Raw genomic sequence first — 13,401 nt, forward strand, 5'->3', positions numbered from 1 at the left:
CACTAAGCTTGGGTTATTATGAAGCTACTTCAGAAGTTTTGTCTTTGTTATAAATTTGGTAAAATTGTGATGCCGTGTCTTTTGTATATTTCCATTCGGAGTGTCAGACTGAAGCAAATGTGAAAGAAGGACACCACAACAAACTGCAGCATCAGTGTTGTCCTGAGGGCATCACGTTCAAGCAAAACCGTTTGGGCTGATGAAAGGGTTAAAACTGAATGTGATTAAACTCAGAAGAGATGTATTCTACTGAATTGTCCCATAATTCCGAACTGTTCTAAGGAAAGATGGCTGTCCTGGTGTCTGTCACCCCTTTGTTAGACGTGCTGTGTATAAACCTCCATACATGATATGAATGGTTGTTCCCACGGCATTGTGAATGGAAGCTGTAGACTACATTCATGATGTCACATTAAGGGGTAATCTAGACCACATGTTTGCTCTCGGGCTGCTTCTTGTCAACAGCAACAACTGAGACAAAGGCCTTGACCGTTGCACCTTGGGAGTCGTGCATGTCTGGAGGTGGAAAAGTGGTGTGACAGATCCCAAAAGCCTGTCGCAGCCAGAAAAAGAGGTGGTCAGTGCACTGCCTGTGCAAAAGAAATGTCTTTTTTCAATCTTACTTTTTCTGCATAGAGTCTGTGCATAGCACACTTGGAATCCGTGCCTAATAGGCAGCCCTATCTAGCGCTGGAATAACACAAATGGTGGGAAACATAGTGGATGCACATGCCTGCCCATATATGATGCCATTTGATGCTGCTGCAATTGCCCTCTGGAAAACGGTGGTGGGGGGGGGGGGGGCGGTGAAGGGAGAGAGGAAGGGGTGGAACAGCAGAGTGCATCCCAAACACATTTCTGGCCCCATCCACTCTAGATCTACTGGGAAACTGGTGCGACGGGACTCCAAAGTCAGGGCCACAGAATATGTGCTACAGAGGGAATGTATTTTTTTACAACATTTAGAAATTATAGAGCAGTTCAAAAGATTATGCACCCCCTTTCATCAGCAGCCTATTTTGGGAGCTGAGAATTATTCTGTTTATTGAGCTTGCCTCTTGTTGGTTAACATAGTGTGCCTTTGGAAATCTTTACAGGTCAGATGCAGGAGCAGCAATGCTCCACCAATACTGATTTCTGGCTCCCACAAGTCTTAGGTACCAGAGAATAATGACAGTAATTACAAGGCTTGGATTAAAGCCACTATCTGAATCCAAAATGAGATCTCTATGGGCAGAATTTTGACCTTGAGGCGGGGAGGGTGGGGAGATTTTTGGGTGCGAAGTCCAGAAGATCAGTTGAGATTGTGACCTCTATGAGATCGACAAATTTTACTTCCAGGCTTTGCGATTGACAGGCTGTCAGGTAGGAAGGCCTGTGGTAGCAGGCTGCAGCCGGGATCGGAGGGAGGGAGGGATCATGGGCCGGGGAGGACATCGGATGGGCCGGGAGGTGGAGATCGGGGGTCTGATGCCAGGACTTAGAGATCAGAGGTCGGGTGAAGAGTCAGAGGTAGGTGGAGGACCACCATCGGGGGTGGGGGAGAAGTGCGGGGAGGTTCAGCATCAGGGTTGGGTGGGGGGGGGGCCGCCGATCGCGGGGGTCCTGTCTGCAGGTGAGCTTGTTGGGCCTAGAAGAAGCACACCTGCTCCTCCTGACCCACAAGCAGTGTAATAAAGGCACTCACCTCATGGATCCAGCCCTTCCCGCCTGCTTTCACCTGACGTGAATTGGAAGCGATGAGAAACCCGAACAGGTAAGGTTAAATTCAGTTAAGTTTTCCAATACACAGAGAATTAAGTACCTCAAGTATTTCAGTGAGGTACATTGCCCCTTTAGGTACCGGCCTGCCGGCTTTAAGTGGGGGCGGGACTTCCTGGTGTCTGCTCTGCACACGCACTCATACCTGCCTGGGTTAAACCCAGAAGTGAGCGAGTTGGAGCCGGGATACGTTCCCGCTACAAATCGCTGTTATTTTAACTTCCAACCCACCCGTTCGTTGGGGTTAAAATTACCCCCTATATGTCTATTATTTCTTATAACACACAGTGGAGTTTGTTGGGACAACATTATGATGTTTATGGCCTTTGACTTGGTCAAAGTGCATAGTGTCTGCCAGCATTCTTTATAAAGTTGGGAAATCCAGACAGCTATCCTGAAGGATTATAGTTGTGATATAGTCACTGAAGGTTTATCAAGTGATAACACTTCTAATGAAGGATCCAGAGCCAAAGCATTATCCTGTATTTTCTCTCTTCAGATGCTGGTGGATCTGCTGTGCATTTTCTCTTTTTATTTAGGATTTCCAGCATTTATGTTTTTTTCTCGTTGCAGTCTCTGTCTATATTATTCATATGATACATTTAAGGGGAAGCTAGATAAACACATGAGGGAGAAAGGAATAGAAGATTATGCTGAAAGGGTTAAATGAAGAGGGATGGGAGGAGGCTCGTGTGGAGCATAAACACCAGCATGGACCAGTTGGGCCGAATGGCCTGTTTCTGCGCTGTAAATTCTATATAATATTCTATTAAAGTATCTTTTTTCTTTACCTCTCCTCCCTCATCCACCAATTAAAATATTCTGACTCCAGCATTTTCCAGACCATTCACCTTCTTGAATAAAGAACGGCATGGAGATGGGATGATAGGAAAAGGGATGGGTGGTCGTGTTTTTATTTGGTTTCATTGAAACGTCAGACATTTCCACCAGGATTTCTGATTCTCTGGATCAGACCACCTTTTGTACACAGGAATTCCTGGCTTGCAGGTTAGAAATTCCAGATCATGTCTTTAGTTTTAAAAAAATGTTACAATGCGCACAAACTAAATAAGCAAGAGACCCCATTCCCCAGTAACAGCGGAAGAACGTTTGACTTGAGGACAATATTTTGAGGGTGAAGACTGAGCCAAGTACTGAAAGTATAATGTGAAGCCAATTTGGGGCCGTTTTGGGTCATCAGAAACTTTGGGCTGACACAAGCTCTTGTCAGCCTTGGCTTGGTGGTAATGCTCAGAAGGTCATGGGTTCAAGCCCCACTCCAGAGACTTGAGCTCATAATCCAAGCTGACACTCCCAGTGCAGTATTGAGGGAGTGCTGCACTGCTGGAGGTGCCGTCTTTTGGATGAGATTTTGGATGAGGTCCTGTCTGCCCTCTCAGGTGGATAGAATCATAGAATGTTACAGCACAGAAGGAGGCCATTCGGCCCTTTGAGCTGGTGCCAGTTCTCTGCAAGAGCAATGCAGAGAGCTGGTGCTAGTTCTCTGCAAGAGCAATGCAGCTAGTCCCATTCCCCTGCCCTTTCCCCATAGCCCTGCAATTATTTTTCCTTCAAGTACTTATCCAATTTCCTTTTGAAAGCCACAATTGAATCCCTTTTAGGCAGTGAATTCCAGATCATAACCACTCGCTGTGTAAAAAAGTTTTTCCTCAGCCTTTGATTCTTTTGCCAATTATCTTAAATCAGTGTCCTCTGGTTCTCGACCCTTCTGCCAATGGGAACAACTTCTCTTTGTCTACTCTGTCTAGACCCCTCATGATTTTGAACACCTCTATCAAATCTCCTCTCAATCTTCTCTGCTCTAAGGAGAACAACCCCAGCTTCTCCAGTCTATCCACGTAACTGAAGTCCCTCATCCCTGGAGCCATTCTAGTAAATCACTTCTGCACCCTCTCTAAGGCCTTCACATCCTTCCTAAAGTGCAGAGCCCAGAACTGGACACAATACTCCAGTTATGGCTGAACCAGTGTTTTATAAAGCTTCATCATAACTTCCTTGCTTTTGAACTCTATGCCTCTATTTATAAAGCCCAGGATCCCGTATGCTTTTTTTAACTGCTTTCTCAACCAGCCCTGCCACCTTCAACAATTTGTGCACATATACCCCCAGATCCCTCTGTTCCACCCTGTTTATAATTGTACCCCTTAGTTTATAATGCCTTTCCTCGTTCTTCCTATCAAAATGTATCACTTCGCACTTCTCTGCGTTAAATTTCATCTGCCACGTATCTGCCCATTTCACCAGCCTATGTCCTCTTGAAGTCTATCACTATCCTCCTCACTGTTCGTTACACTTCCAAGATGTAAAAGATTCTATGGCACTATTTCGAAGAATAGCAGGGGAATTCTGCCAGTGTCCTGGCTAATATTTATCCCTCAACCAACACCTAAAAAAAATTATTATCTGGTCATTTATGTCATTGCTGTTTGTGGGAGCTTGCTGTGTGCATATTCGCTACCTATATTACAACACTGACTGTACTTAAAAGTGATGTGGAGATGCCGGTGATGGACTGGGGTGGACAAATGTAAGGACTTGCACAACACCAGGTTATAGTCCAACAGTTTTATTTTAAATCACAAGCTTTCGGAGCTTTCCTCCTTCGTCACCTGCAAGTCCGTACTTAAAAGTACTTGATTAGCTATAAAGCGCATTGGGAAGTCCTGAGATCCTGAAAGGTGCTATAGAAATGGAAGTTCTGATGAAAGGGCATGACATGAAACCTTATCTATGTTTCCCTCTCCACAGATGCTGCCTGACCTGCTGAGTGGTTCCAGCATTTTTTCAGATTTCCAGTATCCACAGTATTTTGCTCTTGTATCTAAATGGAAGTATTTTTCTTTGTTCTGTTTGATACTAAAATATACCAGAAAACACAGTAATCAGTGTGTGTGTGTATATATATGTATTTAGAAGGGCGGGTAATTGCTCGGAAGTGAGGGTTAGCTGGAAAGTCTGCAATTGAGTAAAATAGGGAGCGGGACTGAGCAACACCAACTCCGATCCTCTGCCCCTTGGGTGGCAGTGAGCGCGCGCACTGGGTGTGTGTTGCGGCGGCGCGCCCGGCCCCGGCGAGGCTGACGTCAGGAGGAGCCCAGAGGCTGGGCTGGGGCTCGCGCTCGGGCACGCGCACGCGCGCCCCCGTGCCTTGCCCGCGCCTCCCCCCCCCCCCCCCGCCCGGAGTCGGTGCAGTGATGGAGCTGCGGAGCGAGTTGCTGAAGTCCATCTGGTACGCGTTCACAGCGCTGGACGTGGAGAAAAGTGGCAAAGTCTCCAAATCCCAGCTCAAGGTAAACCGGCCGTCCAGCTGTCGGAGCGTCGGCTTCCCCCGGTCAGGAGCTTGGAGGGGAGGGGAGGGAGAGGGAGAGGGAGAGAGCAACACTCAAAAGTTAGAGACTTCTGGTTGGTGCCTTGTGTTGGAAGGGAGTTGGTACTGAGGATGGGGGCACATTATATAAAAAAAATAATCAACAACAGAACTCGGTACAAGTTTGTGTTTATATCATTTTGGATTATTTTTTTTTTAAAACATACACACGGAACACGTTTCTAATGGAGTTTAGGTGGCAGGAAGTCATTCAATTCATCTGTAATGTGTCAAAAGGGGAGAGTGTGTGAGGGCTGCTGCTTTAAACTGTAGACGTGTCATTTTGCTCTGGGTTTAGTGTTCTTTACAGATCAGTATTTTTATTATGTTTAGTGTCCTGGATAAAGTTAATCAGGTCACCCCCTGTGTTTTTTTATAAGCCATAGAACTTGCCGTGGCTCCGGTACAATAAATATTTCACTGGTAACTTCTACAGACGTAAATCGATCAGACTCAAATTGGGACCGTTTCATCTGAAAAGTCTCGAAATTTAAATTTGCCAGTAATGTCATACTTTTTCATATGTACGTACATTTGTGTAAAAGACGCACACAGGAAATACACAGCAGCACCGAGGCAGAAGTGGTTAGAATTCTTCTGCAGTGCAGAAGCAATCGTGACTCACGGGTTCTTTAAAACTAATATCCCATAACCGTGTGTGAATAATGCAAAGTTTTACCTTTCCATATACCATTTACCATATACATTTCATTTATGTGTTTTGTTAGGGTAACTATTCAGTGGGTCGCCTAAAATTTTAATGCAACATGCAGGTCGAGAGAGGGTTGTTGGAAAGTGACAGCAGCAGATAAAAGATAGAGCTGAGGTTTTGACATCCTTTATATATGAGAATATTGGCCTCTTAATATTTTAAATTATATTCATTTTATTGAGCACTTGATCAAAAGTTGATCTTGACAGTTTCTTTGTGTAGAAGTTTAAACTACGTGCTGAATAACATTTGAACAATAGATGTTATCAGAGCTGATTTTCTTTTTTAATAGCCTGTGCCAAGACACTTTTTTTAGTTTAAAAATAGATGAGAGGGGAGTGCAGAGGAAGTCCTGTCAGTGCTGGTGCAATCGACAGTCCTATTGGTTGAGAAGAATATATATGTGTGATCAGAAAGATAGAATAGTCTGTGTGGAGAATGAAAAATAGTTAATGACTTTCTGAAGCTTTGTGGAAGGAGCACAGTTTGCATGTTTTCTGTAGTCTGAGAAGAAAGCGACCTTTCAACTGTAGTTTGATTCTGACTAATCACCAGTGCAAATTGCAATCAGAAAATTAATACTCAACCAGCTGTGTAAAGATATCTTTATAAAATAGATGGTGCTATATACAGCAAAGGTTTTTTAGTTGCTGTGTGTTACAGTAAAAGCTGCAACATAACAGTGAGGCATAGTTTGCCTACATAGACAACAGCCACTGAACTTCATTTCTATGTGAAGTGTTTTGCGATGTTTCTGAGAGCTGTGATCAGGTACTATATAAATACGTCTTCCAGTGTTATCACTTTGGTCATAATGATGGTGTAAAGACCCAAAAGATTTTGTCTTTCACAAGTGATATTGAGAGGTAGTTCATTAGTATCTGTTTTCAGGATTACGCTGTTTAAAAGTAACTACGTTTAAGAAAGAAAGAACCAGCATTTATATACTGCCTTTCACAACCTCTGGACGGTCCAAAGCATTTCACAGCCACGGAAGTACTTTTGAAGTACAGTGACTGTTGTAATATTGGCAAACACAACAGCCAATTTGCGCACAGCTAAGTCCAACAAACAGTGATGAGACAAAAGATCAGATAATCTGTTATTGTTGGTATTGATTGAGTGATAAATTTTGGCTGAACTGGAAGAAATCTCCTACTCTTTAAAAAGTAGGCTGGGCTCTTATATGTCCATCTGAGAGGGCAGGTGGGGCCTCGGTTTAACATCTCAACTGAAAGATAGCACCTCCGATAGTGCAGCACTCCCTCAGTACTGCACTGAAGTGTCGGCCTAGAATATGTGCTCAAATCTCTGGATTTGAACCTTCTGACTCAGAGTGCTACCACTGAGCCACAACTGACACTTTTAGCCTAACATTTTGTTTAAACAGTAAGTAAAGCAGTGACATTATTCGGGGGCATGGCTTTGAGAGGTTACTGAGCTCAACATCATAATGGAGCTGAACTGTTTAATGACTATCCTTCATACTGTCAGGCTTAGTAGCTCTTTCAATCCTTTGATCATGTAATTACAAATGTGTCTTCAACCCAGCCTAGGAAGGGCCAGTATGATACTTCCATTTCCCACACCAAGCATCCTTTTGGTCTTTGGAGTGAGATTTTCAAACTCTAATCATTTTTATGTTGTACTTACATGCACACTTGGAATTAGGTTGTGACTTCCCAAACTCATGTATCTTCATAAATCACCAATAATCAAAAGAATCATCACCCCCACCTACTTTCCTGGAAATGCTGACTCTTGTTAAGAGGTTTGGTTCCTGGGGCATCTCTGGTCCTCACCGAATAATCCCACAAGAATCTTAAGTTTAGAAGGTTGAGGGGGTGATCTTATTGAGGTCTTTAAAATGATAAAGGGATTTGATAGTATAAATACAGAGAAACTATTTTGTTCTAATGGGGAAATCCAGAACAAGGGGGCACAATCTTAAAATTGGAGCCAGTCCATTCAGGAGTGAAATCAGGAAGCATTTTTTCCACACAAAGGTTAAAGAAAATCTGAAACTCTCTCCCCCAAAAGGCTGTGAATGCTGGGTCAACTGAAATTTCCCAAGATTGAGATTGCAAGATTTTTGTTAGATAAAGGTGTCAAGGGATATGTTGCTAAGGTGGGTAAATGGAGTTGAGGTGCAGATCAGTCATGATCTTATTGAATGGCCTATTCCTATTCTTATGTTCCAAGTGACTGTTCTTCATGTGTGATCCTAGAGAGTGAGAGCTAGTAGATTTTTCATTCTCATTAAGACTTCAGTCAAGCTTAATCTTGTCCTCAACTGAAGTTGACACACATGGATTTTCAAGCAGGGTCAGTGGATAGTATTCAGGATTGAAAACCCAGCCTGATTTTTTTTTTCCATCTCCCTTATCCAGATTGATTTAAGTGAGGAAAAGATTCCTGTGAAAGGAGCCAGTATTCATCTGTCTGTACCACTGCTTCAGTAATACTTACGGATCTCTTTAAAGTAATATTTTATGACATTGTCTAATGTGAAGAGTACATTTCTACTTCTACACACAATGTACAATATTAGCAGTGGGAGCAGCTGTGACAATACCACAATATTGATTGCTGTTCTGTAGGCCACAAGAGGCAGAAAGAGAAGATGTTCAAGGAGCTAGCAGAGACCAGCATCTCTAAGGTCTGCTGCTAGTACACCTTGTTGATATGTTGGGTAATTTTGTGACTTTGCAGGCAGTGAGCCTCACCTATCGTGATCGCAACAGAAATCTTTGTGCACACTGGGCATTATTTTCCGACCAGGAACTCAAAGTCAGGAAATTACCTCTATTGTATTTTTTTTTCTGTTCCCACCAATTCTCGACATTCACGGTTTCCTGCACATTAGGGGATTTGAAATACCACTCAATGGGATGTTTCACAAACTATTCATTACGATTATTCAGAGAACTGTATTTGATTTTTACGTGAAAAGTAGTGGCATAGGGGTTGCAGAATTACGCCGCAGCCATATTGTGTTTGACCCAGTTACCTGCTTTATGAGCAGTGTGAGTGGGCAGCAGTGGATTCCACTGCTCTGTACTCAAGCAAAATGGAGCTCTGTATACATGTACTTAAAGACATAGGCAGAGCTCCACATACTGACACGATTGAAATTACTTTTTTCTCCCTCCAGTTTACTCCCCATCTTTCCTGAAGGAGCCAGTTGTTGAGGCACAGTTTCATGGGCACATCTAGTTCCCCATCATGTTGCTGAAGCGGTCATTCTTCATGCATGTGTCTAGGCAGCGAGTATCAGCAGTCTATTTGACCGAGGAGGGTATCATCGCCAATTTTAAACCTGTTATCACCCGATGACACATATGTTAGCAATGAGTGTGGGAACTATTTCCCTCTCTGTTTCTCAGGGATGCCACGGCCAGTTGTAGCATCCAAACTGCTGCCCTGGCTAAGGTCAGGTAACTCGGCCCAGAATCGAACCTGCCACGATCTGTGTATGGCTTAACTGGTGGAATTTCCAAAGTTAAAAGGAAGCAGGTGGGACAGTTAGCTCTTTCCTAAGAGAAACTTAAAGGGGTAATCCATCAGATCGCCAGGTACTTCAAAGGGGTCGTCCATCAGAGCGCCTGGCTATTTAAGGGGGTAGTCTATCAAATCATCTGGCACTTTAAATGGGTAGTCCAACAGATTGCCTCGCATTTTAAAGGGGTAGTCCATCATAACACCTAGCACTTTAAAGGCATAGTCCATCAGATATAAAATCAAATGGCTTTAGAAAAAAGATCATAACTGAGTGAAATCTAGGACTGACAGTGGATTTAGAAGGTTTTCCTGGAATTCAATGCTGCTTCCACCTAACGTTCTCCTCCGATTTACTATCATTTGTGGGATATTGTTGTCAACCACTGTAGCTTGGCTAGAAGTTGGATGATTTTAATTGTCAAATTCTTAGTCATTACAGTAGTTGAACTTGTGTGTATTTCTTAAATGAAAGTTTAACGTACCCTCATTTATTTTAACCAATTGTGGATTTTATTCAAATCCATCCAAAATTCCAAGTTGCACCTTTGCCTAGCTCCACCGCAGTAATGGACAGGACAGGGAGCGTAGCGGAGAGGAAAGCTGTAAACGCTGAAAAGCTGAAATGAAAACAGAAAATTCTGGAAGTATCCAGCAGGTCTGTCAGTAGCTACAAAAAGAAACAAAATGGGTTAACCTTTTGCGTGTAGATCCTTTGTCAAAATTAGATGCTGGAAGGTAAGCAAACACCATCATAGGCCTGAACAAAATGAATGGGGAGGGGTGCAAACAACACGATATGAACGTCAAGACTCAAGGTGTACAGACTGGTATCACAAAGAGGCAGCGAGTGGGTTTATTAATCTGCCAACAGGTGCTTTCTGGAAAGACGTGATGAAAGATAACAAAAATTCATCTGTCAAGCAAAGGCATTAAAGAACTTAAAGAGCATGAAAATGGCTCAGCAAAACAGAACGAGAAAGACAAAGGGGGGAAAAGACAGCTGCAAAGTGAACGGAGTAAAGTGGAAGGTGTATGAGAGAAGCAGACAGCTAATGTCTGACATTGTTAAAGTCAGTGTTTAGACCAGAAGATTATAGAGTTCCCAGGAGAAAGATGAGATATGGTTCTTGAAGTTTACATTGAGCCCGGTTGAAAAGATGCAGGAAGCCAAAGGCGAACATAGCATATCTGTAAGTGTATCCCATGATGCCTGGGAACTGGATCACATGCATAGGAATGTGCAGCTGCAACATTCTAAACCACCCACGGGTAAAATGGCCATCCTGGTCCAGTAGCAAAAGTTTTACACTGCTTCCAGTAATAATTAAAATTGTATTTTCTTTTAAAATTGCTTGACAAATTAGTGGTGAAATTACTATATTAAATGTTTCAAGTAAGAAAGAAAGACTTGCAATTATATAGCGCCTTTCACGACCTCAGGACGTCCCAAAGCATTTACAGCCAATGAAGTACTTTTGAAGTGTAGTCACTGTTGTAATGTAGGAAACTAAACTAATACGAATACTTCTCTTAAGTATGTGCATGACATACCTGCTTCAACAAGAACACAGTTCGTCCTAAAAAGGCATGTTTTTCCACAGTGGGTTTCTTAACCTTTCACCTTTTAATCAATCCAATTAAATTCTCGGATATAATCATATTGAAATGATAAAAAAAAAATTTAGTGGGGTGATTAATTTAAAAATATTTTTAGGATGTCGAGGTGAGATAATTCCGGTGGCTGCTTGTAATAATTCTGTGAATGTTTTTGGGGGAGTACGGCATAATTCCCCCCCCCCTCCCCTTACTCACCCATCATTTCTAATTCTCCCCCTCCCCATCAGAATATTGCTGAAAGCCCAGCTTTCATTGATCTCACTGAAGCTAGGCCCATAGTATTTATTCAGTTTGATAATAAGTTCACAGATTAGACAGCATTGCTTGTAATGAAGGCACGTTAAAATGCAATAAAGGTCGACTGTCTCTACCTTTCTGTTAACACCGTGTTTTTCATAGTACGGAAAGCTGCCAAAGTGATTGTGGTTTCCTTGAGGCTTTCTTAAAAAATTAGAAGTTATTTAGAATAAAAAGAAAATGGTATTGAGTAGACCAAGTGTAAAATGACACAATATTGAGACAGAATTGTTAAGCTGAACAGTTAAAAGACTGCATAAAAGTTTGTATATATATCTCCATTAGAATCCTGAGAGTTTTATGGATAAACTAGCAGCTCTCTCGTGGCGTTGCTCACAATGAGTCAAAGGATACGCCATTTTATAACAATAGGACTGCAACGGGGGAAGTGCTATAGGAAGTAAGTATGACATGGGACGTGTACACTTCACCCAAGACTTTCAGTATATTATAGATGTTTTTGATTAATGAGTGAGAACAGAAAATGTAAGATTAGCATGGTTCTGATTTGTAATTTGAGAATTAATCCGTATCAATTTGAATGTACAATGTGTTTGGAATGAGGGAGGTAGTCATTTGAATACAGTGTGAAACATTGGGCTAGGTTTTGCTTGATCCTAACTTTATGCCAGTTCCCACGGCAATCTAACTTGGCAACTTACACCGAAATTTCCTGAGAATCTCATTAACATATGCTGGAACTTAAAAACTGGTGTAAAACAATTGGGGCCCGAGAAAATCTAATTGAATCTAGTTGATCTAATTGAAACATATACGATTATGAGGGGGCTCGACAGGGTAGATGCTGGGAGGTTGTTTCCCATGGCTGGAGAGTCTAGAACTAAGGGGGTATAGTCGCAGGATAAGGGGTCGGCCATTCAAGAGTGAGATGAGGTGGAATTTCTTCACTTAAATGGTTGTGAATCTTAGGTATTCTCTACCCCAGAGGGCTGTGGATGCTGAATCATTGAATATATTCAAGGCTGAGATAGACAGATTTCTGGACTCTAGGGGAATCAAGGGATATGGGGATCGAGCAGAAAAGTGGAGTTGAGGTCGAAGATCAGCCATGATCTGATTGAATGGCGGAGCAGGCTCGAGGGGCCACGTGGCCTACTCCTCCTGTTTCTTATGTTCTTATGAAAGCGCCATCTTCTTTCTATGAGTCCCTAGTTACCTTATTGCTGTAATGAAAATTAAAGTTTGAAGCCATCAAACCATCATTTATGCACATTAAGCACAGCATGTGTAAGAAAATGCAATTGTGGAAGCTTTTCACATTTTGATTTAACAGATGCCGTAAAAAAAACATTCAAAGAGATAGAAAATACAGTCCAGGTGTCAGTAAGAAGTAGTTTTAAAAAAAATTGCCATAAAATACCAGAAATAGTGACTTTAGGACCTGCTATGCCTAAATTTTGGGGAGTAAATTTATACCTGTTCAGAATGGGCTTAAAGGCAAGAAACTTGCATTCTCCGGTCTTTTGCATAGGGTGGGGGGAGGGGGGTGCTGAGCTATGTTAATGAGTTAAGAGGAGTTTTGGTGGGCATAACTCTGGAGTGGCGCAAATGACTAAGGAAATTCACACGTAATGATGATTCAAAGTAAAACCGGTGTAAATCAGTTGCGCGGGCATTTCCTTGGAAAAAAACCAGCGCAACTCAGCTCTTGTGCCGTAGTTACACCTGAACTTTCCAGGAAATTTCAGGCTGCGGTTACATCACAGAAAAAGCTATAAATTTGTAATGTAACAACTGTTCAGAAGAAGTATTGTCCGAGCTTGAGTTTAATCTGCTTTTTAGAGACAGAGCATTTAGGATTCTTAATACAGTTTGGAATTCACCTAAATAATTCTTTCTTACCATTACACACATTCTCTCCTCACTCACTCATTCACACACACTCGCGCACACACACACACCTTACCTCTCCAATTTGTTTAAAAATCTGGTAAGTTCTCTCACAATTGAATTGCATTTTTTTTTGTTTCAATTGAATCTGTCACTGAATTTTACTGTATTGCTCATTAAGTTACTTACATGGAGTTACATTGTCACATTCACCTCCTCATCTTGGAAGGTTCTGTTAGTCACTTATTTTCTCATCCTTTCTGCAGTAATTCAG

At 42.2% G+C, this 13,401-nt stretch overlaps 1 protein-coding gene across 2 annotated transcripts in view; it reads left to right on the forward strand.

The window, feature by feature from the left end:
• Positions 1 to 4,787: 4,787 nt before the first annotated feature.
• Positions 4,788 to 13,401, forward strand: part of def6a (DEF6 guanine nucleotide exchange factor a) — a 131,267-nt gene continuing 122,653 nt past the window's right edge. The window contains exon 1 of one of the 2 annotated variants that reach the window (XM_068007364.1): positions 4,788 to 5,072. In XM_068007364.1, coding sequence (XP_067863465.1) covers positions 4,977 to 5,072 — 96 coding nt within the window. In that variant the 5' untranslated portion in view covers positions 4,788 to 4,976. The remainder of the gene's footprint in view (positions 5,073 to 13,401) is intronic. The other variant, XM_068007363.1, reaches the window with a different exon arrangement.

This window comes from Heptranchias perlo, chromosome 27, assembly GCF_035084215.1.
Source record: "Heptranchias perlo isolate sHepPer1 chromosome 27, sHepPer1.hap1, whole genome shotgun sequence".
Taxonomy (NCBI): Eukaryota; Metazoa; Chordata; class Chondrichthyes; order Hexanchiformes; family Hexanchidae; genus Heptranchias; species Heptranchias perlo.